Raw genomic sequence first — 24,350 nt, forward strand, 5'->3', positions numbered from 1 at the left:
TATTATGATTAAATTTCAGGAATTGTGAAAAACTGAGTTTAAATGTATTTGGCTAAGGTGTATGTAAACTTCTGACTTCAACTGTATTTTTACTAAACGTATTATTGTATTGTTGATTGATTGCCTGGATATTTTTTTTAAATGCCTTCCTAACCATCTTAAATAAACATGCCCCATTCAAGAAATGTAGAACCAGGAACAGATATAGCCCTTGGTTCTCCCCAGACCTGACTGCCCTTAACCAACACAAAAACATCCTATGGCGTTCTGCATTAGCATCGAACAGCCCCCGTGATATGCAGCTGTTCAGGGAAGCTAGAAACCATTATACACAGGCAGTTAGAAAAGCCAAGGCTAGCTTTTTCAAGCAGAAATTTGCTTCCTGCAACACTAACTCAAAAAAGTTCTGGGACACTGTAAAGTCCATGGAGAATAAGAACACCTCCTCCCAGCTGCCCGCTGCACTGAAGATAGGAAACACTGTCACCACTGATAAATCCACCATAATTGAGAATTTCAATAAGCATTTTTCTACGGCTGGCCATGCTTTCCACCTGGCTACTCCTACCCCGATCAACAGCACTGCACCCCCAACAGCAACTCGCCCAAGCCTTCCCCATTTCTCCTTCTCCCAAATCCATTCAGCTGATGTTCTGAAAGAGCTGCAAAATCTGGACCCCTACAAATCAGCCGGGCTAGACAATCTGGACCCTTTCTTTCTAAAATTACCTGCCGAAATTGTTGCCACCCATATTACTAGCCTGTTCAACCTCTCTTTCGTGTCGTCTGAGATTCCTAAAGATTGGAAAGCAGCTGTGGTCATCCCCCTCTTCAAAGGGGGGGACACTCTTGACCCAAACTGCTACAGACCTATATCTATCCTACCATGCCTTTCTAAGGTCTTCGAAAGCCAAGTCAACAAACAGATTACCGACCATTTCGAATCTCACCATACCTTCTCTGCTATGCAATCTGGTTTCAGAGCTGGTCATGGGTGCACCTCAGCCACGCTCAAGGTCCTAAACGATATCTTAACCGCCATCGATAAGAAACATTACTGTGCAGCCGTATTCATTGATCTGGCCAAGGCTTTCGACTCTGTCAATCACCACATCCTCATCGGCAGACTCGACAGCCATGGTTTCTCAAATGATTGCCTCGCCAAATTGGAGGGTCTGCTGTCCGGACCTCTGGCAGTCTCTATGGGGGTGCCACAGGGTTCAATTCTTGGACCGACTCTCTTCTCTGTATACATCAATGAGGTCGCTCTTGCTGCTGGTGAGTCTCTGATCCACCTCTACGCAGACGACATCATTCTGTATACTTCCGGCCCTTCTTTGGACACTGTGTTATCAACCCTCCAGGCAAGCTTCAATGCCATACAACTCTCCTTCCGTGGCCTCCAATTGCTCTTAAATACAAGTAAAACTAAATGCATGCTCTTCAACCGATCGCTACCTGCACCTACCCGCCTGTCCAACATCACTACTCTGGACGGCTCTGACTTAGAATACGTGGACAACTACAAATACTTAGGTGTCTGGTTAGACTGTAAACTCTCCTTCCAGACCCATATCAAACATCTCCAATCCAAAGTTAAATCTAGAATTGGCTTCCTATTTCGCAACAAAGCATCCTTCACTCATGCTGCCAAACATACCCTTGTAAAACTGACCATCCTACCAATCCTCGACTTTGGCGATGTCATTTACAAAATAGCCTCCAATACCCTACTCAACAAATTGGATGCAGTCTATCACAGTGCAATCCGTTTTGTCACCAAAGCCCCATATACTACCCACCATTGCGACCTGTACGCTCTCGTTGGCTGGCCCTCGCTTCATACTCGTCGCCAAACCCACTGGCTCCATGTCATCTACAAGACCCTGCTAGGTAAAGTCCCCCTTATCTCAGCTCGCTGGTCACCATAGCATCTCCCACCTGTAGCACACGCTCCAGCAGGTATATCTCTCTAGTCACCCCCAAAACCAATTCTTTCTTTGGCCGCCTCTCCTTCCAGTTCTCTGCTGCCAATGACTGGAACGAACTACAAAAATCTCTGAAACTGGAAACACTTATCTCCCTCACTAGCTTTAAGCACCAACTGTCAGAGCAGCTCACAGATTACTGCACCTGTACATAGCCCACCTATAATTTAGCCCAAACAACTACCTCTTTCCCAACTTTATTTAATTAATTTATTTATTTTGCACCCCATTATTTTTATTTCTACTTTGCACATTCTTCCATTGCAAAACTACCATTCCAGTGTTTTACTTGCTATATTGTATTTACTTTGCCACCCTGGCCTTTTTGCCTTTAACTCCCTTCTCACCTCATTTGCTCACATTGTATATAGACTTGTTTATACTGTATTATTGACTGTATGTTTGTTTTACTCCATGTGTAACTCTGTGTCGTTGTATCTGTCGAACTGCTTTGCTTTATCTTGGCCAGGTCGCAATTGTAAATGAGGACTTGTCCTCAACTTGCCTACCTGGTTAAATAAAGGTAAAATAAAAAATTAAAAAATTGACTGTGGATTTCCAAATCTCTCAACAGTGCTATTTGCAGGGTACATTTTTCAATAAATGTTGCTGCACTGTCGGAACTAGAAGCACAAGCATTTCGCTATCACCGCAATAGGATCTGCTAAACACGTGTATGTGACAAATAAAATTTGATTTGATTTGGATTGGATTTTTCAGCCATTTTTGAACCAGTGACCAACCTGTGTCTTTGTAGCACACTCTGCAGTGCTGAGATGGTTGTACGCCCCATATACAGTGGGGCAAAAAAGTATTTAGTCAGCCACCAATTGTGCAAGTTCTCCCACTTAAAAAGATGAGAGAGGCCTGTAATTTTCATCATAGGTACACTTCAACTATGATGGACAAAATCAGAAAAAAAATCCAGAAAATCACATTGTAGGATTTTGTATTAATGTATTTGCAAATTATGGTGGAGAATAAGTATTTGGTCAATAACAATAAACTGAAAAATTGGGCGTGCAAAATTATTCATTTATTCATGATGCTCTCTGCGCTTTTAACGGACCTCTGAGACTATCACAGTGCAGGTGCATTTATACGGAGACTTGATTACACACAGGTGGATTGTATTTATCATCATTAGTCATTTAGGTCAACATTGGATCATTCAGAGATCCTCACTGAACTTCTGGAGAGAGTTTGCTGCACTGAAAGTAAAGGGGCTGAATAATTTTGCACGCCCAATTTTTCAGTTTTTGATTTGTTAAAAAAGTTTGAAATATCCAATAAATGTCGTTCCACTTCATGATTGTGTCCCACTTGTTGTTGATTCTTCACAAAAAAATACAGTTTTATATCTTTATGTTTGAAGCCTGAAATGTGGCAAAAGGTCGCAAAGTTCAAGGGGGGCGAATACTTTCGCAAGGCACTGTAATAAGGGGATCTGCTGTACCTATGTTATGCAGGAAAAAGTACGTTTTAAAATCATTTGTCTTGGTTAAAAACAGGTTGTCATCCACTAGGTTTTGATTACATTTCCAATATTCTGTAAGAGTAATGTGGACGGCAATTATTTGATGGTCCAACCAAATTGTGGCTCCTATCAAAACCTTTTTTGACTTTTCGTGCTAGTGTGAATGATACAAGAAAGTATTCAAGACGACTGGCTTGATTAAGCCTCACGCATGTATATCTCACTAGGTCTGGATTTTTAAGCCTCCATATATCCACTAGTTCTAACGTGTCCATGATATTCGTAATTTCACAAAGTGCATGTAGTGTGATTTCCTTTGAAATCCATTGGTGTACTTAACTGTATTATAATCTCCCACCATAATAATAGTGTCATTTGTTGCTTTTGAGTTCCATAGATTAGTATATACACTGCTCAAAAAAATAAAGGGAACACTTAAACAACACAATGTTAACTCCAAGTCAATCACACTTCTGTGAAATCAAACTGTCCACTTAGGAAGCAACACTGATTGACAATAAATTTCACATGCTGTTGTGCAAATGGAATAGACAACAGGTGGAAATTATAGGCAATTAGCAAGACACCCCCAATAAAGGAGTGGTTCTGCAGGTGGTAACCAGAGACCACTTCTCAGTTCCTATGCTTCCTGGCTGATGTTTTGGTCACTTTTGAATGCTGGCGGTGCTTTCACACTAGTGGTAGCATGAGACGGAGTCTACAACCCACACAAGTGGCTCAGGTAGTGCAGCTCATCCAGGATGGTACATCAATGCGAGCTGTGGCAAGAAGGTTTGCTGTGTCTGTCAGCGTAGTGTCCAGAGAATGGAGGCGCTACCAGGAGACAGGCCAGTACATCAGGAGATGTGGAGGAGGCCATATGAGGGCAACAACCCAGCAGCAGGACCGCTACCTCCGCCTTTGTACAAGGAGGAGCAGGAGGAGCACTGCCAGAGCCCTGCAAAATTACCTCCAGCAGGCCAGAAATGTGCATGTGTCTGCTCAAAAGGTCAGAAACAGACTCCATGAGGGTGGTATGAGGGCCCGACGTCCACAGGTGGGAGTTGTGCTTTCAGCCCAACACCGTGCAGGACGTTTGGCATTTTCCAGAGAACACCAAGATTGGCAAATTCGCCACTGGCGCACTGTGCTCTTCACAGATGAAATCAGGTTCACACTGAGCACGTGACAGACGTGACAGTCTGGAGACGCCGTGGAGAACATTCTGCTGCCTGCAACATCCTCCAGCATGACCGGTTTGGTGGTGGGTCAGTCATGGTGTGGGGTGGCATTTCTTTGGGGGGCCGCACAGTCCTCCATGTGCTCGCCAGAGGTAGCCTGACTGCCATTAGGTATCGAGATGAGATCCTCATACCCCTTGTGAGACCATATGCTGGTGCGGTTGGCCCTGGGTTCCCCATAATGCAAGACAATGCTGGACCTCATGTGGCTGGAGTGTGTCAGCAGTTCCTGCAAGAGGAAGGCATTGATGCTATGGACTGGCCCGCCCGTTCCCCAGACCTGAATCCAATTGAGCACATCTGGGACATCATGTCTCGCTCCATCCACCAACGCCACGTTGCACCACAGACTGTCCAGGAGTTGGCGGATGCTTTAGTCCAGGTCTGGGAGGAGATCCCTCAGGAGACCATCCGCCACCTCATCAGGAGCATGCCCAGGCGTTGTAGGGAGGTCATACAGGCACGTGGAGGCCACACACACTACTGAACCTCATTTTGACTTGTTTTAAGGACATTACATCAAAGTTGGATCAGCCTGTAGTGTGGTTTTCCACTTTAATTTTGAGTGTCACTCCAAATCCAGACCTCCATGGGATGATAAATTTGATTTCCATTGATAATTTTTGTGTGATTTTGTTGTCAGCACATTCAACTATGTAAAGAAAAAAGTATTTAATCAGAATATTTCATTCATTCAGATCTAGGATGTGTTATTTTAGTGTTCCCTTTATTTTTTGAGCAGTGTATATTTTCAAATAAGTGCTTCATCATTATTTGGACCATATAGATTAATTAGCCACATCTGTTTATTGTCCAATAGCATATTTAAAAGGGATATACCTTCCTTGCAGATCTGTTTGGACAGTTTGCACATTCGGATCGAAATTGTTATTAGTTAATATCATCACCCCTTTTGAGTTTCTTTGCCCAAGGTGAGTTTCTTTGCCCAAGGTGAGTTTCTTTGCCCACTCCATGGTGCAGTGTTAGTTACCACAGAATCAATGTCATTGCCATTTTTTCCTCTAATGATTAAATCTCACACTGATTTGCAATCATTGCATCCAATTTAATATTTTCATTTTTAGTTTAATGTCTGCAACACAATCTCCTCCTTTATATTCATAGTGATTAAACTAACTTCAGTCAACCTTTACTGACTGACACCCCTTCCATACAATTATTTACTTTAACAACCCCCTTTCATATTAAATACATTTAGCAACCTCATTATTTGTATTGTAATGGAACAAAAATGATGATTTATGTTTGCCTGTGGCAGGTGTAATTTGAGTTAGCTTCATTCTGAACTATGGATTTCACACTGCAACCTGCCCTAAATACATAAGAATAAGGACACAAAACTTCACAAAAATAGCTCTTGCGTGCATCAAAAGTTCTTAATAAGGTACGTTACCTGCCAGGCACCCCATGAGTGACTTCAGCACCAGCAGTTTCCATAGCAACATCATCGTCAGATTTCTGGGGTCAAAGTAGACTCACATCCAATCACAAATGTATGGAATCCTTTTGGTACCTTTCTGGGTCTTCACTCTGTATAACAAGAGACAGGTGAAATGAATTCCATGATAAGATACAAAGACAGTACCTTTCTCAAGTGCTAATAAAAGGACTATCTACCGCATGTTGGTTAAACATTAAAGCTGAAATCCTTAATTGAAACAATTACAAATTACCCGGAGAAGTGTAACCACTCTTAAATTCAAAGCGAGCTATGTGTGCAAGAATTGAAGGCAGTTCTACGGTAAAATAGTGACTTTGAATTTGCAATCATTGGTTTTTGTTTGATATCAAAAGTATAGTTTTAACTATGTTTTAAGGCTATACAGTGTTTGTTTACATTTACTTTGTTTACAATTGTTGGCATAAAACAGGCATATATTTTGGGTTCTAATGTGTAACAAAGGTTGAACTAAGCTCATGAGGCATTTCTAAGTTTTTTCTTCAAGAATGAATAGGTACAGTATATATCATTAATCATATCCTATAAAGTATTTGTTGGGGTAGCCTAGTGGTTGGGATAACCTAGTGGTTAGAGTGTTGGGCTAGTATCCAGAAGGTTGCAAGTTCAAATCGACAAGGTACAAATCTGTAGTTCAAGGCACTTAACCCACTGTTCCTAGGCTGTCATTGAAAATAAGAATTTGTTCTTAACTGACTTGCCTAGTTAAATAAAGGTAAAATAATCTCACTTTAAAGGAATATGATGGCATGCCTCGCTTCTGATGACATGTCAAGGACTAGGGCAATGCTTTCCAAACTTAACATTCACGGCCTACTGTAGGTCATCATTCGTTTAGATTTTTAAAATGATGAATGTATCAGAAATTAACCTAGCTATTACAGTGAAAGAATACCATGCTACTGTTTGAGGAGAGTGCACAGTTATGAACTTGGAAATGTATTAATTAGGCACATTTGGACAGTCTTGATACACCATTTCGAACAGAAATACAATGATTCATTGAATCAGTCCAAAACTTTGCACATACACTGCTGCCATCTAGTGGCCAAAATCAAAATTGTGCCTAACCTGGAATAGTACATTATGGCCTTTTTCCTTGCATTTCAAAGATGATGGGGCACATTTTTTTGTTTACAAAAATAATTAATATATATTTGTATTATCTTTAACCAGATCTAATGTGTTATATTATCCTACATTAATTTCACATTTCCACAAACTAAAGAATATGCATATCCTTGCTTCAGGTCCTGAGCTACAGGAAGTTAAATTTGGGTATGTAATTTTAGGCAAAAAATGAAAAAAGGAAGCCTTGAATGTGAACAAAGACATTACTTTGAAAGTATACATCAAATTAAGGAATTAGATGATTGAGTTAAACTTACTCTATTCTCTTTCACCCCCCCAAAAAAACATTACATGTACAATGTAACTCTCAATGCACAGACTATCATAAAAAAATACCTTACTGCTTTTTTCTCCCTCCCAAAGTCAGGCTGGAGCCTATTCTATTTCATGAAAAGCTACAGCAAAAATAGCAAAAATAGCACAGATTTCATGTTTGGCGCAAAGTAATTACAAGTGACATGCATTTCCACACCCATGAACAATACAGTTCCAGACACACCTATTTTTAAGCCTATTTTGGTAGCTCCTTCTTGAACATACTGTGGCACATCTACACTTAATAATACCAATTCACTTCTACGTTCATAAACGTTGCATGCCACAGCAGGAGATGAGGTGTAAAAAACATGTCAGTGATCCCAGTGTCAGTGTCAGATGTGTTTAATTCCCCAGCAGAAACACCAGGGGTATCGCCATGGAATCTGTACCCAAACCTGAAGAGCCTGCATTGTTTCAGAGGGATAGTAATTATCTGAGTGCTCCAGGCCATCAATGTAAAGAGCAGAAGAGAAGGGGGGATAAAAATAAAATCAATGCCATCCAGAGACAGTGTCCCATGGCAGTACTTTTACAACATTAGCTTACTGTAACCTGCTGCCCTACAGACAATATAATGCTTACTCATTTACATCAGGACAGGAAACTGCATTCTATGTTTGGTAGGAGAGTAGTGTATAGTGAACTTTGAAACGTGGTCATTTTGTTATTGTCAGTCTTTGAATAAGTATTTCATATCGTTTGTTGACAGACAAATATGATCCAATTAGGATTTATTCAGAAGCTGACACAACTAATTGCTGTATTGTTTAAATTTGAATGACACATTTCCCTCTCATTTCCTCTGCTCAACTCCAAACCCCAAAAACAACACGTTTTTGGAGAGGACAGAATAATATGTGTACATCTCAAAATGAGTGATTGTTCAAAGTAACTAAAATGAAAAAATAAGCTTATAAGATAGTTCCTCTTTTCAGGGTCTCTCAAAGGTTTGCACGGACTTTGTCAACAGCTAACTGTTTCACGTGCTGATGTTTAAGCCTTTGTTATTTCCTCGAGTGACAAAGGTATATCTAAATCAGTGATGGACTATTATCTACTTGTCCTCTGTGACAGAGTTCTGTCATCACAGGCCCCAATTCAATCAATTATAAACAAATGTAAAACCGCACTGAGGGTTATCTCAGAATGTTTACACTGTCTCGGAGATGTTCCTCTTAAGGACCTTGTCATTGCATAAAAAGTGCCAAATTGGGATAGATATGGGTTTCAGTAGCAGGGAGATGTAAATGAAACAGAATGGGGGTAGGCAGTTGGATGTACAGTATGCAGCTTGCCACAGAGTCTGAGAGAACAACACAGAATAAGTCTGAGGCAAATGTCAGAAGCTGCCTCTGGAAAAGCTGTGTACACTCGTTACAAAGGCAATACAGCAATATGACAAGCTAAGTAATGCAATGTACAATTTGAAAAGCTTCTCTAGAAAACAAGCTGCAATGATCCCATGTCCCCTAGGTAAATACATGTTTATTCATGGATCTAGTATATAATAACAACCCACACCATCCCATTACACCGCAAACAGGCTCTTGTTGGCTTTTCACTATCTAAACAGAGGCAGAAGCAGTATTGAAAGTCTTCTTCAGTTCTTGCTTACTGAATTGTAATACTACATTTCAAAGACACGCTTGAGCAATGCAATAATCATAGGTTCCAAAACACTAGGAGCAAGAAATCAATGAGACCAGAATATTGTATTTTCTTCACTTTCAGAAAAATATGGTCTGAAACTTAAGCCTGGATTTGTCAGTGGGTCACATTCAATATCTTATCTTTATTTCAATCAGCGTCCTCTAATGAATCCCTCTCCCTGAAGATTCAAGTTATATTTCATCACTTTGCATATTGACAAGATGTATTTCCTTTACAACAGCTGGATGAACTGATTGCAAAATCTGCCATTTATTTGGACCACCTCAATCACACACCATAACTTTATGAAGACGTAGTGTTACTTCCATCAACCCAGTTCTCCAATAAAAGAGTTAGGTACTGTATCTCACTATGGGAAACACGTTGGGCATGACCAAACACAGAAGCTCCAATGACACCACATCTGTCAAAGAAAGACAGGTCCCAGAAGTGACAGGGGAGCTCCATCTCCCTCATATAAACCACTGCAGAACCTAGACATGACATTCTCAATCTCTTCCACATGAAAACCACATTAGAAGATGTCCTCAGCAAGTCTGGATTATCAGTCTTCTAATCAACATTTCACCACAAACATTACAAATGAATGACATACGCACCATTTAATGATGTACTATGCAGAAATTGGTCCTCCATTTCCTGGCTTCTAAAATTCGAATAGTTTGCTTAATTCAGTTTATGCGACAAAACAAGCAAGTATAGTGTAGATAATCATTGTACCATCTAAATTGCTATGAAATATATTTTCCATAATAAAAATATATTATTTTCAGCTGTTTGAACCAGGTGTACAAAACTGAAAGTAAAAGACGCAAAAACAAAACTTAAGCATGAGAAGCATAGAAATAGTGTACATAGAACAGATCTACCGCTTCTTAGACTTGCTTTCAACGAGAATGACAGCTCTATAACAGAAAAGGTTACATATTGCAGCTTTAAATATCTTTGTAACCTGGGGGCTGTCCTATGAGAGGCTTTTCTTGTTGGGTAATGTCCTTAATTTGTGTGGCAGACATGACATGATAGTGTATCAAATGATGTGTGCTGAGCAACAGAGGTCAGATAACTGACCATTGATACATACATCATAGCATATGCCTATGGTGATATCTTATTATGGTAATAATAGCACAGACCTCTGAGACAAAGGTAGGCTCAACATTGACAATAAATGATGCCTCAACAGAGTTAAGTGAATGAGAGAATGAGCTATTACATAAGCTATTGTATAATGATCAGATATTGTATTTTACTGCACTTGTAATGCTTGAGTAATGACTACTGGTGTCCTAATTAATCACAAACCATATGAACTTCAACAGTGATAAAGGCTTTTACAGACTTGGTCTACCAGACATTTCTCTACCATGGGTTTTCAACTTGGATGTCTTTCTCTCATTGTCCTGCCACAAGCAGTCTATTGCTTGAATAGAAAGGTACACGGGGTATCAAGAGCCCTCTCACACCATGACAGCATTAGAACAGTCCCTCTCAGGGTCGAGCATAGTCATTAATGGGAACAGAAACATTCAAAACTGTTGTAAGGAAGAACACACAATAGCTACCTAGGGCTTCAACTTCCAAAAATACATAGCCTTACATTGTCCTTCTTAGCAGCCAGATTACAACCTCTCCTTCAACGTGACCAAGAGAAAGGACATGATTGAGGACTACAGGAAAAAGAAGACCGAGCACACCCCCATTCTTATCTACGGGGTTGCAGTGGAGCAGGTTGAGAGTTTCAAGTTTCCTTGGTGTCCACATCACCAACAAACCTACATGGTCCAAGCACACCAAGACAGTCGTGAAGAGGGCACGACAAAACCTATTCCCCCTCAGGAGACTGAAAATATTTGGCATTGGTCCTCAGATTCTCAAAAGGTTCTACAGCTGCACCATCGAGAGCATCCTGACTGGTTGCATCACTGCCTGGTATGGCAACTGCTCGGCCTCCGACCGCAAGACACTACAGAGGGCAGTGCAAACGGCCCAGTAAATCACTGGGGCCAAGCTTCCTGCCGTCCAGGACCTCTATACCAGGCAGTGTCAGAGGAAGGCCCTAAAAATTGTCCTAGTCATAGACTGTTCTCTCTGCTACCGCACGGCAAGCGGTACCGGAGCGCCAAGTCTAGGTCCAAGAGGCTTCTAATCAGCTTCTATCCCCAAGCCATAAGACTCCTGATACCTAATCAAATTTCTACCCAGACTATTTGCATTGCCCCCCCTCTCCCCCTCTTTTACACCCCTGCTATTCTCTGTTTTTATTTTCTATGCATAGTCAATTTAATAACTCTACCTTCATGTACATATTACCTCAACGAATAAACAGCCCCGCACATTGACTCTGTATCGGTACTCCCCTGTATATAGTCTCCCTATATTTATTTTACTGCTCCTCTTTAAATTACTTGTTACTTTTATCTCTTATTCTTATCTGTTTGTTTTTTTTTATAACTGCATTGTTGGTTAGGAGCTCGTAAGTAAGCATTTCACTGTAAGGTCTACAAATGTTGTATTTGGCACATGTGACTAATACAATTTGATTTGATTTGGTTCTTTGTATGTAACCTTCTTGTCTGAAACACGTCTTGTCTGTAAGAATCCCATTATACTCTGCTCTACTCTGTCTGGACACAGTGCATTGCCTTAGCTTGACTTTTTGTATAACCACCATAATGAACATCAGAATAGAGGAGCAGACAGCCTTGAGCTAAAACACAGCACACAAATCCCTTTCTTATAAAGCTGTGCAACCTCTGCCAGCTTGGAGCACAATAAACAGAGAAACTACTATAACACTGCTCAACTATCAAGATGTCCAAGAGTTCTGTTGCTGACACAATTGCTGTACTGTTTGGAGGTACAGGAAATGATCCACAAAGCCTGTTCTGATCCTCATTTAGAAGTAAGTTGATCAATAAATATTCACAATAATATTGATTGAATATCCAGAAGTATTGACTAGAACTATAAGCTACAAGTATCAACTAGTAGTATTAATCACTTCTCAAAGTGAAATCTACCAGAATATCTGTAGACTGGTCCAATCTGTATGTGCTTTAGGAGCTAACTCCCCTGACTATCTTTGTCATGTCATGTCATGTTATGCCATTACATATGGCATGAAGGCCACAGTCAGAGGGATTGGCTGAAGCACTAACATACCTGAGACTGGGCTAGAACATCAGTGCCTCATATTACTAACAGAATGGTATCTACTCCTGATAAAAGCACCGGCTGAAACACAGTGGGTGTTATCAGTGGTGACTAGATGTTGGCAGTGGACAATTAAAGTAACTGCCAAGTGAAAATCTCATTTAGAAAAATGTATATTCTGTTAAAGATGCACTATGCAGAAATTGCTCAGACATTTCTGGGTCAAAAATTCTATTTCAGTTTATGTAATAAAACAAGCAAGTATAGTGTAGAGAACCATTGCAGCATATAAAACCCACTGAAATATATTTTCCATAATCAAAAATATTTTATTTTCCACTGTTTGAAGCTGGTGTACAAAACTAAAAGTAAAAGACGCAATCAACTCAATTTAAGAACAGAAAGCATAGAAATATCACACATAGATCAGACCTACTGCTTCATAGATTTGCTTTCAATGAGAATGACAGCCCTAAAACACACATTTCTATATGAATTTGGCCGAGTCGACATCTATAACTCATGTCCAAATAATGTTGTTTACTCATCCTATACTTGTATTTGTGGCCAAGGCATAAATGCTTGGAAAAACACTTTCAAAAAACCTCTTTAAACTTATTTCAGCAGACTGTTTAAAAAAATACTTGCTATTTCCTCATAGAACATGGGTTATCTCCCTGAGGAGGATGAGCTGGTCTAGAGGAGGATGAACTGGCCAATCAGTGGCCTACTTGCATGAATATCTTTAATGACCGTTATATGCCCACACCATTCCAACATAGAACAGCTGCTATTTAACATAATGAAATTACAATTTTTGGTAAGGTAAACTATTTCACTCATGTTCTAAGTAATTATAGGTCATATTTCACAGAAAGCTGGAAACACTGGGCAGTTACTTTAAGTCACGTAGATCATCCAGGGGAGCGATATGACCGGCTCCATCACTAATACATCAGTATGTCTCTCAAACCTATGCTCACTGGGCTGTCGCGCACAAGCCAAATTACAATATAATGTGTTTCCTCGTTATTAAACCCAATGGAAGCTGAACAACTTGAGTTGTGTGCAGTAATTGAACTCCATATAATGAGGTCAAAGTATGCAGCATTACCCTTTCTGTGAGGTCAAGAATACAGCATCAACATCAATATGAGGTTAACGGAGGTTTGAAATCAATTAATTTTTCAAACTAGAAAATGCCAAAGCCTTGTAACCACCAAGCCCCCACCAATCCTCTCCCTCAACTATACTTGACATGGATGCTTGAATTCCCTCGCAGACGAGACAGTAAAAAAAAAAGACTATTTCACACCATGACAATTGTCCCAGATTCACATGGATAAATAAAGAATAGAAATAATAAAATAGTTGCATTCATAAGAAAACTGAATCAAACCCAAGGCTCATCTGCACAGTATATAACTCACCTGCCATACAGTATATGGATATTTCCATTGATAAAGTGAATGAATATGAAACAGACCCTTCGGATGATTCAAGATGGGTTAAATAGCTGACCTTTTTAACATGTCCAGCACAGAGTAGATATTTTATAACCTGCTGTGATTTATGTGTATTTGACTGCAGATACTTGATGCTGCGTTGCTTTGTACATTTGTAAGGCTGACTAGATAATGCTGCATGCTGCATAGTAGTTTTTATAAACACTAAGCCATTCTGGTTGCCTACTTCCCTTGAATGCAGCGGTCAATTATTTAACCTCAGGAGTCATATTTTTAGCCTTTCTAGAAAGCATAGCGTGTCCACCAGTGTTATCCTCCTGGATAGCATTTCAACACTGAACAAACGTGTTCATATCATTCTTTTCCTTTGATGCCCTTTCAGTTGACTTTCTGTCAATCACCCAGGTAATTTCCCATGTTTGAAATGCACCAGCATGAATAAGAACTTCCCTCATCTCTTAATTGCAGCACTAGGAGGTCAGTATTTTGCTATTTGCATGTACTGTAAATTTTATGAGTTTCCCTGAAAACATTAGCCAAGACATTTCCCCTTATATGAGCAACAGGGGACATTTTACTATCTGTGTAAATGAAAGAAGTACACGAATAGTACTCATGCTGAACAGTGTGTCAAACCAAAAAACATGTTTTTGCTCTGAATACAACACTCCTTCCATGGCCTCCAACTGCTCTTAAACTATAGTAAAACCATATGCATGCTTTTCAACTGTTCACTGCCCGCACCCACCCACCCACCCGACTAGCATCACTACTCTGGACGGTTCTGACTTAGAATATGTGGACAAGTACAAATACCTAGGTGTCTGGCTAGACTGTAAACTGTCCTTCCAGACTCATATTAAACATCTCCAATCCAAAATTAAATCTAGAATCTGTTTTTATTTCGCAACAATGCCTCCTTCACTCACGCCGCCAAACATACCCTCGTAAAACTGACTATCCTACCGATCCTCGACTTTGGCGATGTCATTTCCAAAAATAGCTTCCAATACTCTACTCAGCAAACTGGATGTAGGCTCTCACAGTGCCATCCGTTTTGTCACCAAAGCCCCTTATACCACCCACCACTGCGACCTGTATGCTCTAGTCGGCTGGCCCTCGCTACATATTCGTCGCCAGACCCACTGGCTCCAGGTCATCTATAAGTCTATGCTAGGTAAATCTCCGCCTTAACTCAGCTCACTGGTCATGATAACAACACCCACCCGTAGCACGCGCTCCAGCAGGTATATCTCACTGGTCATCCCCAAAGCCAACACCTCCTTTGACCGCCTTTCCTTCCAGTTCTCTGCTGCCAATGACTGGAACGAATTGCCAAGATCACTGAAGCTGGAGACTTATATTTCCCTCACTTTAAACATCAGCTATCTGAGCAGCTAACTGATCGCTGCAGCTGTACATAGCCCATCTGTAAATAGCCCACCCAATCTACCTACCTCATCCCCATATTGTTTTTATTTACTTTTCTGCTCTTTTGCACATCAGTATTTCTACTTGCACACCATCATCTGTTCATCTATCACTCCAGAAGTAATTTGCTAAATTGTAATTACTTCGCTACTATGGCCTATTTATTGCCTTACCTTGTCACGCCATGTGCACACACTGTGTATAGACTTCCTTTTTTTCTCTATTGTGTTATTGACTGTACGCTTCTTTAGTCCATGTGTAACTCTGTGTTGTTGTTTGTGTCGCACTGGTTTGTTTTATCTTGGACAGTTCGCAGTTGTAAATGAGAACTTGTTCTCAACTAGCTTACCTGGTTAAATAAAGGTGAAATAATATTTGTATTTTTTTATAAAAAATGTAAATACACATGCAGGCTTCTGATACAACATGCTATTCAACATGCTATTCATAGGATGAATACTAGCACTCCATGTTCTATGAATGCTATATTATATTTTTCTAAAGTCTACAGAATGCAGACTGTTTTGAATCAGGATATAAAATTTGCCTTGCATTTTTGTTTCCAGTCCAACTTGTTTTACAAGATCGTATTCTATCGAATTCATTCCACCAGAAAGCATAAAACGGATAGTAAAGCAGGATGGAGCCTTTACTGGAAGCTCTCTGTTTTGCAAACTCAAACCCCCATTTTCTATTTTGCGATGCTTTTTTCATTACATTTTACTCTATTTTCACTAAATTAATCCGCTATCATTTATTACAACCGTCAAGAACTTTTGAACATCAGATAGGCAGATACTTAACTAAATTTCATCCTCAACTTTGACTCATCTGCCCCGGGCCATTTCTGGAATTCTGACCCAAATTTCGGGCTAAGAGGAAACTCTGGCGTTACAGAGGCAAGAGTGGGGGGTTCCTAGCGAGATTAAGGCGAAGGGAATACCGGCCACCTCTTCCCTACATTCTACTGGCCACTTGATAATAAAATGGATGACCTCCCATCGTTGATTTTCTACCAACAGGGCTCTCAAAACATGGCCCTGAAACATGGCTCTTGGACAAGATAGTCTCCATTCACCATACGGAAAGGACAGTGGAGTCAGGGAAATCAGGAGGGGTTTTCCTTTTCATCAACAACAACTGGTGTGCTGACTCGAGCGCTGTGCAAGTGTCAACCCATTGTTCATCCGTATTGACCTGATGGTCAAATGCCAACACTTCTACCTCCCAAGGGAGTTTTCAGCTGTTATCGTGATACATTCCACCCCAGGACAAGAAAATTAACTGCATCAACTTAATGAACTGTATGTGGCTAAAAACAAGCAGGCTGCTTTTCTGGTTGCCGGCGATTTTAATCCGTGCCATTAAGACACGTGATGCCCAACTTCCATCAACAAGTCTCCTTCGCCACTAGGGGTGATGAAGTCATGATCTGCCCAATGAAACCACTCTACCGGATGAACTCAATTGTTTTATGCACGCTTCGACAATAACAACATTGTGCCAGACGTGAGGACCATCACCGACCCAGAGAACTCTGGGTGATCTCCCCAAGGTCGACATGCGTATGGTCTTTAATCAGGTTATGGTACCGACGCTATTCCAGGGCGCGTTCTCAAAGCATGTACAGAACAGCTGGCAGGCATATTCACGATAATTTTCAACCTCTCCTTGTCCCAGTCGATGTTCTGCACATGTTTTAAGATGACCACCATCATTCCTGTTCCCAAGATCTCTAAGGCTTCATGCAACAATCACTACCGCCCTGTAGCACTTATATCTTTAAAAGACTGGTTATGGCACACATCAACTACATCATCCCAGACACCCTAGACCAGCGTTTCCCAAACTCAGTCCTCGAGACCCCAAAGGGTGCAGGTTTTGGTTATTGTCCTAGCACTACACAGCCGATTCAAATAATCAACTAATCATCAAGCTTTTCTTATTTGAGTCAGCTGTGCTATGTTAGGGCAAAAACCAAAACGTGCACCCCTTGGGGTCCTGAGGACTGCCCTAGACCCACTCCAATTTGCATACCGGAATCTCAATTGCACTCCACACTGCCCTCACCCACCTAGATAAGAGGAATACCTATGTGAGAATACTGCTCATCGACTACAGCTCAACACCATTGTCCCCTCCAAGCTCATCACCAAGCTTAGGAACCCGGGACTGAATACCCCCTTCTGCAACAGGATCCCGGACTTTCGGACGGGCTGACCGCAGGTGTTGAGGGTAGGCTATATCACCATGCTGACCCTCAACACGGGGACTCCACAGAGGTGTGTGCTTAGTCCCCTCCTGTACTGACTGTTCACTCATGACTGCATGTCCATGCACAACTCCAACACCATCATCAAGTTTGCTGACAACACGACAGTCGCGACACAGCCTACAGGGAGAAGGTGTGTGGCCTGTCAGTGTGATCCGAAACACAACTTCTCCCTCAACGCCAGCAAGACCAAGGAGCTGATCGTTGACTACAGGAAACTGGGGGAGTGGGTGAGCACGCCCCCATCCACATCGACAGGGATGCAGTGGAGCGGGTCGAAGGCTTCAAGTTCCTCAGTGTCCAAATCACTAAGGACTTAAAATGGTCCACACACATGCGCACACTCCTCCCCCTCTTTAGGTTGAAAAGGGTTGGCATGGACCCTCAAATCCTAAAAGGGTCTACAGCTGTACCACTGAGAGCAGCTTAACTGGCTGTATCACTGCTTGATATGGCATGGTGCTACAGAGGGTGGTGTGGACAGCCCAGTACATCACTGGGGCCGAGCCCTGCCATCCAGGAGGTCTATATGGAGGAGGGCTGAGAACTGGCAGTGTGGGTCCAGGCCAACAACCTCTCCTTCAACGTGACCAAGACTATGGAGATAATTGTGGACTACTGGGACAAAATGACAAAATGAGAAAGGAGGGCCAAGCACGCCTCCATTCACATCAACGGGGTTGTAGTGGAGCAGGTCAAGAGCTTCAAGTTCCTAGGTGTCCACATCTCTAACAAACTATCAGGGTCCAAACACACCAAGACAGCCGTGAAGAAGACACGACAATGCCTATGCCCCCTCAGGAGACTGAAAAGATTTAGCATGTGTCCTCAGATCATTTCTACATCTGCACCATCGAGAGCATCCTGACTGGTTGCATAATGCTTAGTATGGCAACTGCTCGGCATCCAACCGCAAGGCGCAACAGAGGGTAGTGCATATGGCCCAGTACATCACTGGGGTCAAGCTTTCTGCCATACAGGACCTCTATACCAGGCGGTGTCAGATAAAGGCCCTAAAAATTGTCAAAGACTCCAGCCACCCAAGTCGTAGACTGTTCTCTCTGTTACCACATGCCAAGCGGTACCGGAGCGCCAAATCTAGGTCCAAAAGGATCCTTAACAGTTTCTACCCCCAAACTATAAGACTGCTAAACAGCTAATCAAATGGCTTCCCTGACTATTTGCATTAACCCCCTTTTTAATGCTGTTGCTGTTTATTATCTATACATAGTCACTTTACATGTACCTACATGTACATTTTACCTCATTTTACCTCAAGTGCCATTAATACATGTAACGAGTGGAGGACAGAGGAGCCTCTTAAAGAAGAAGTTACAGGTCTGTGAGAGCCAGAAATCTTGCTTGTTTGTAGGTGACCAAATACTTATTTTCCACCATAATTTGCAAATAAATTCATTAAAAATTCTACAATGTGATTTTCTGGATTTTTTTTCTCATTTTGTCTGTCATAGTTGAAGTGTACCTATGATGAAAATTACAGGCCTCTCTCATCTTTTTAAGTGGGAGAACTTGCACAATTGGTGGCTGACTAAATATTTTTTGCCCCACTGTATGCCGGTTTAAAAATATATACTCGTGTACTGATTTTAAAGAAAGGCATTGATGTTTATGGTACACATTGGTGTAACGACAGTGGGGTTTTTTTCACGAATGTTCTTGTTAAATCATCACCCGTTTGTCGAAGTAGGCTGTGATTCGATGATAAATTAACAGGCAGCACATCGATTATATGCAACGCAGGACAAGCTAGATAAACTGGTAATATCATCAACCATGTGTAGTTAACTAGTGATTATGTTAAGAATGATTGTTTTTTAAAAAAGAAGTTTAATGTTAGCTAGCAACTTACCTTGGCTCCTTGCTGCACTCGCGTAACAGGTAGTCAGCCTGCCACGTAGTCTCCTCGTGGAGTGCAATGTAATCGGCCATAATCGGTGTCCAAAAATGCAGATTATCGATTGTTATGAAAACTCGGCCATTCCGATTAATCGGTCGACCTCTACCCTTTATATACTGTAGACTGGTTATTATTATTTTTTCTAACAGCTTGTAAGTAAGCTTTTTACGGTAAGGTCTAGCTAGACAAATAAAATTAGATTTAATTAGAACACTTAAACATCTGAATACCGATATCAATCACCTTGGCACAAGTATAGTTACTCTATGCTTTGTTTAAGAAGGATTTTAACAGAGAGAGATATTTGGCACAGCTAACCCCTCAGGTCCGTTCTCCAGTATAATGTGAGGTCCAATGGTTTATTAATAGTGTTTTTAGACAGCAGTGTGTGGGACTGAGGGACCAAAGCGTTTCAACGGGGGGTTTCTTTCCAGAGAAAGAGGACATCCCTGTCTGACCATCCCTGTCAGCTCTAAACCTCTGACCTTCTTTTACACAAATTGGTTGTTTGTACAGCATCATGTTTTATTGCACGTGTTCTTAAAACATGAACTAGGTGACAGCAGCACATAACCCTGCAGTGGGTGTTTTTTTGGAGCAGCACTTTCGTATAAAGGCATTTCAAAAGTCATGTAACGCAGGGGTGAAGCTAGCATCATAGCTGAGAAACGTTGAGCATCGGCTTCAAGCATACAGATAACATGCCATTTCTAAAGAAGCTATGAATACATCTGTTGAAAAGTGTAGACCAGGACAGAGGGTCCTTGTACTTCAGCATAAACATTGAGCTCGTTGAACTGTCACTACTCTTGAATAAGTAAGAATTGAACAAAAAGCATTTTTCTAGCATAATGAACTGCAATAGCTCTTCATTTTACTCGAAAACTGTATCCCAGATAGTGACACTACAATGGCCCGTCTGCAGCCCACAGCTAGCACTACTTGTACTTAGAAATTGAATAAATGATACATGCATGTGAATCTATTTCAAACGTGACAAATCATCCCTATCTCCTAATGCATCTGTCTGCACTCTCCTATTTTTTCCTTCATAAAAGGTCAAAAACCTAAAAAGGTAATTAGTGTTAAAAGGCTTTTTATTCGCTGAGAGGCATTTGATCAGCTATAAGAAATCAGTCCATAGCTGGAGGTGTTGTGGTCTCACAGACCGCAGATTGGATTTCAATAAAACAAATCTCCTATTCTCACAAGATGGTAAATCATGTCTGCCACCTTTTACTTCCTGCCTTTAGGGAAGAGAAAAGAAGAATTCTGTCCAGATCTTTCCATAAAAGTATTGTCTGAATTGAAGTGTGGCTTTAGCAGGCTTTCAAGTTGGTAGTATAGTGTGTAAATGTGTAATGTAATTACATAGTTATTAAGGTTATCTAAATATCCAATATGTATACATTTGTAAGTAGATAAAGTGAGATTGTTAATACGTTTCACTCCTTACACCATGACAGCTTCTACATCAAGGCAGTTCCATCTCCTGCTGCATCATTCATTTAGTTAACACCCTAGCTCTATTACACTCATTTTGCAACAATTCTGTGCTTTAGCTATGTTTGAAAACATATTACATTAGTTAAATGTGGGTTTTTGGCTTAGAAGCACAACAATCCTTGGTGTGCGGTACAGACTGTGTTGTATCTGCATCGTTTCCTTACTCAAACATGGTGTGACACGGTCCCTCCCTGGGAACAGCTTTAATTGCAGGCTTAATAAGAGCAACACCACCCAACAACCAGCTTTTGGAAATATCTGAGCATTGGGACTATTGCATTATTAACTATGCTTTATGTGAGGGCTGCTAACAACTGCTTTCCAAGCAATCAAAGCAAGAGGTCAGGTTTGTGTTTCTTCCTCAGAATCCACTTCAATTGAAGACATGACGAGGGAATTCTTTTTTTATTTTTTTATCTTTCAACACTTTGTTTTTGCTATACCACAGGGGGAAATTCTTAGATTTTTGCAAGTGTTTTTTAGAGCAATATGGCACCCCACAGAGTGAGGCTGTAAGGTGTGTGAGCCTTCTTTCCCCCACCATTTATTACAATACAAACACACTCAATAAAAAAAACTCACACCCCAGAGTGCATTGTTATTTTCTTTTCACATAGCTGAGATTAAAGAAAAGTTGGATGAAATGGTATCACTAGATGACTCAACAGAATGTCACAATGTGCTGGCACTGTAGACACAACAACAAGTTATGGTTTCAAGTTTAAAGTAATGTGCACAAGTACAGTGAAATTCCTTTCTTGCAAGCTCTAAACCCTACAATGTAGTAATCAATATCAATATAATACAACAAATAATATAAGGTGGAACAAAAACACATAAGAAATTAAAATAAGATATAAGAAGAACATGAGAAAGTAATTAATCATACTATGTATAGGGTCAGTGGGTTCCAGTACTATATTTACAATGTGCAGGGAGACTGGAGTGAGAAAGGTAGATATGTACAGTCTAGGAGTAGGGCGACTAGGCATCAGGATATATGATAAACAGAGTAGCAGCAGCGTATATGATAATTTTGTGTGCGTATGTGTAGAGTCAGTATAAATGTATGTGCATTTTATGTGTGTGTGAGCAAATTATGAAGTCTGTGTTTGTGTGGGTGTGTTGGAGTATCAGTGTGCGTAGTGTGGAGGGCCCTGTGAGTGTGCATAGAAAGTGCAGAAATTAAATTAAATACAAGGGAAAACTCAGAGTCTGTGTAGCCATTTTGTTAGCCATTTAGTTATCTATTTACAGTGCATTCGGAAAGTATTCAGACCCCTTGACTTCTTACCCATTTAGTTACATTGCAGCCTTATTCAAAAATGTATTAAATTAATTTGTTTCCTCATCAATCTACACACAATACCCCATAACGACAAAGTGAGAACAGGTTTTTAGACATTTTTGTAAATGTATAAACAAATCCAAAACGGAAATATTTACGTAAGTATAAATATTATTTACATAAGTATTCTGACCTTTTGCTTTAAGACTCTCGAAATTCAGCTCAGCTGAATCCTGTTTCCATTACCCATCCTTGAGATGTTTCTACAACTTGATTGGAGTCCACCTGTGGTAAATTCAATTGATTGGACATGATTTGGAACAGTACACACCTGTCTATATAAGGTCCCACAGTTGACAGTGCATGCCAGAGAAAAAAAACAAGCCTCAGAGCGTCACAGAGTTCTGGAACCATCGTGATTTCCATTTATTTTACCTTTATTTAACTAGGCAAGCCAGTTAAGAACAAATTCTCATTTACAATGGCAGCCTAGGAACCGTGGGTTAACTGCCTAACTCACAGATGTTTTTACTACGTCAGCTCGGCGATTTGATCTAGCAACCTTTCGGTTACTGGCCCAACGCTCTAACCACTGGGCTACCTGCCGCCCCACAATACAGAATAAGGCTGTAATGTAACAAAATGTGGAAAAAGTCAAGGGGTCTGAATACTTTCCCAAAGACAATGTATTCCTTTTGTCCAGGTGGATGCTGGCAGTGTGGAGTGGATCTGTTGGGGTGGTACGTGAATTAGAGTGGGTCCAGAGTGTCTGGGATGATGGTGTTGATGTGAGCCATGACCAGCCTTTCAAAGCATTTCATGGCTGTAAATGTGACTGATACGGAATGAACAAACAATGTGGCTCCTCAGTGAGCAGAGTACTAGAAAACACCTTGATATCACACAGGAGGGGTGTCAACCGCTGTCTGTGCACTGGCAAAGTAGTATCAGGGGCCTGCAGCAACTTCCTCATCCATAATGACGTTATGAAGAATCGCACAGCACTGTTTACTTTAAAAACCAACAGAGAACAGCAATAAAGCAGGGACTATTCCAGCAGTGCTAAAGAACTGACACAATGCATTTGTCTTTATTTGCTGCTCTTTGCCCTAGTGTTCTTATAAGTGTCAGTGTGGTGAAAACCTCAGAGGCAAGACCCTTGGACTGCAGTTTTGTCATAAACTTCAGTCCTTCAAAGTCGTGACGCTCCATAGAAAAAATCTCAGACTTTGAATACAACTCCGTAGTCAACAACTAGTGAGGCCTGCCTGATAGTGCTGCCAAACCATCCGTGTTTGTCAGTAGGGACTGTGGAGAGATGAGTGGCCTGCTGCACTATGGCATTTTCTAAGCTCTAAAGACAACAAGTGATGGTATTTCTGTACCTGATTGAATGTATGCAAAATTATATAATCTCCTGCCACAGTAATGGGCCTGCTTTCATTCACATACTATACTTACTAAGAAACAAGGTATACGGAGGCAAATGAAAGCTTCCCAGCATGCAGAGACTTCACACTGATTTTATTTAACTAGTGCCTTACAGCACAGCGCCACTCGGGAGGCCATAGTGAAGTGCGTTACTGCCACAGAACAGTAACGCACTTCACTGTGCCTCTCTACCAGGGCCTTTGGGTGCCTGTCAAGCCAAATAGTGTCCACCTGCCAAAAAGTGTCCCAACCCTGCGTCACAATGGGATTCGATGAGCTCTAGCTTCAGTTACTAGGGCTGTTGCTAGAACTTTCAAAATTCTGACCCGCCTACGTAATGAACCTAAGCTGCTTGATTGTCTCTATTTTACATAAAAGGACAGAGGACGCGGGCAGTTCTAGTTCTATTTCACCTCATAAACGCTCCATTGGGCCGTGCAAATATATTACCTCAGAGTCGCTCTCCAAGGACGGTGTTTTTGACAGACACTACCTGCTGACTACCTACTGCTTCAGAAGACCGAAAAGACAGAGAAGAGAAAACTATTTATTTTCCATATGCAGTATGTGTTTTAT

The 24,350-nt window shown here is 41.0% G+C and overlaps 2 protein-coding genes across 5 annotated transcripts in view; both read right to left on the reverse strand.

The window, feature by feature from the left end:
- The window catches only part of ccdc186 (coiled-coil domain-containing protein 186), a 1,196,038-nt gene that overhangs the window by 759,749 nt on the left and 411,939 nt on the right, over nucleotides 1–24,350 (reverse strand). The window lies entirely within an intron of this gene.
- Nucleotides 1–24,350, reverse strand: part of LOC112220393 (contactin-4) — a 227,456-nt gene that overhangs the window by 191,732 nt on the left and 11,374 nt on the right. For all 3 annotated transcript variants that reach the window (XM_024382295.1, XM_024382275.1, XM_024382285.1), the window contains exon 2: nucleotides 6,121–6,257. In XM_024382295.1, coding sequence (XP_024238063.1) covers nucleotides 6,121–6,175 — 55 coding nt within the window. In that variant the 5' untranslated portion in view covers nucleotides 6,176–6,257. The remainder of the gene's footprint in view (nucleotides 1–6,120; nucleotides 6,258–24,350) is intronic.

Source organism: Oncorhynchus tshawytscha, linkage group LG25, assembly GCF_018296145.1.
Source record: "Oncorhynchus tshawytscha isolate Ot180627B linkage group LG25, Otsh_v2.0, whole genome shotgun sequence".
Lineage (NCBI taxonomy): Eukaryota > Metazoa > Chordata > Actinopteri > Salmoniformes > Salmonidae > Oncorhynchus > Oncorhynchus tshawytscha.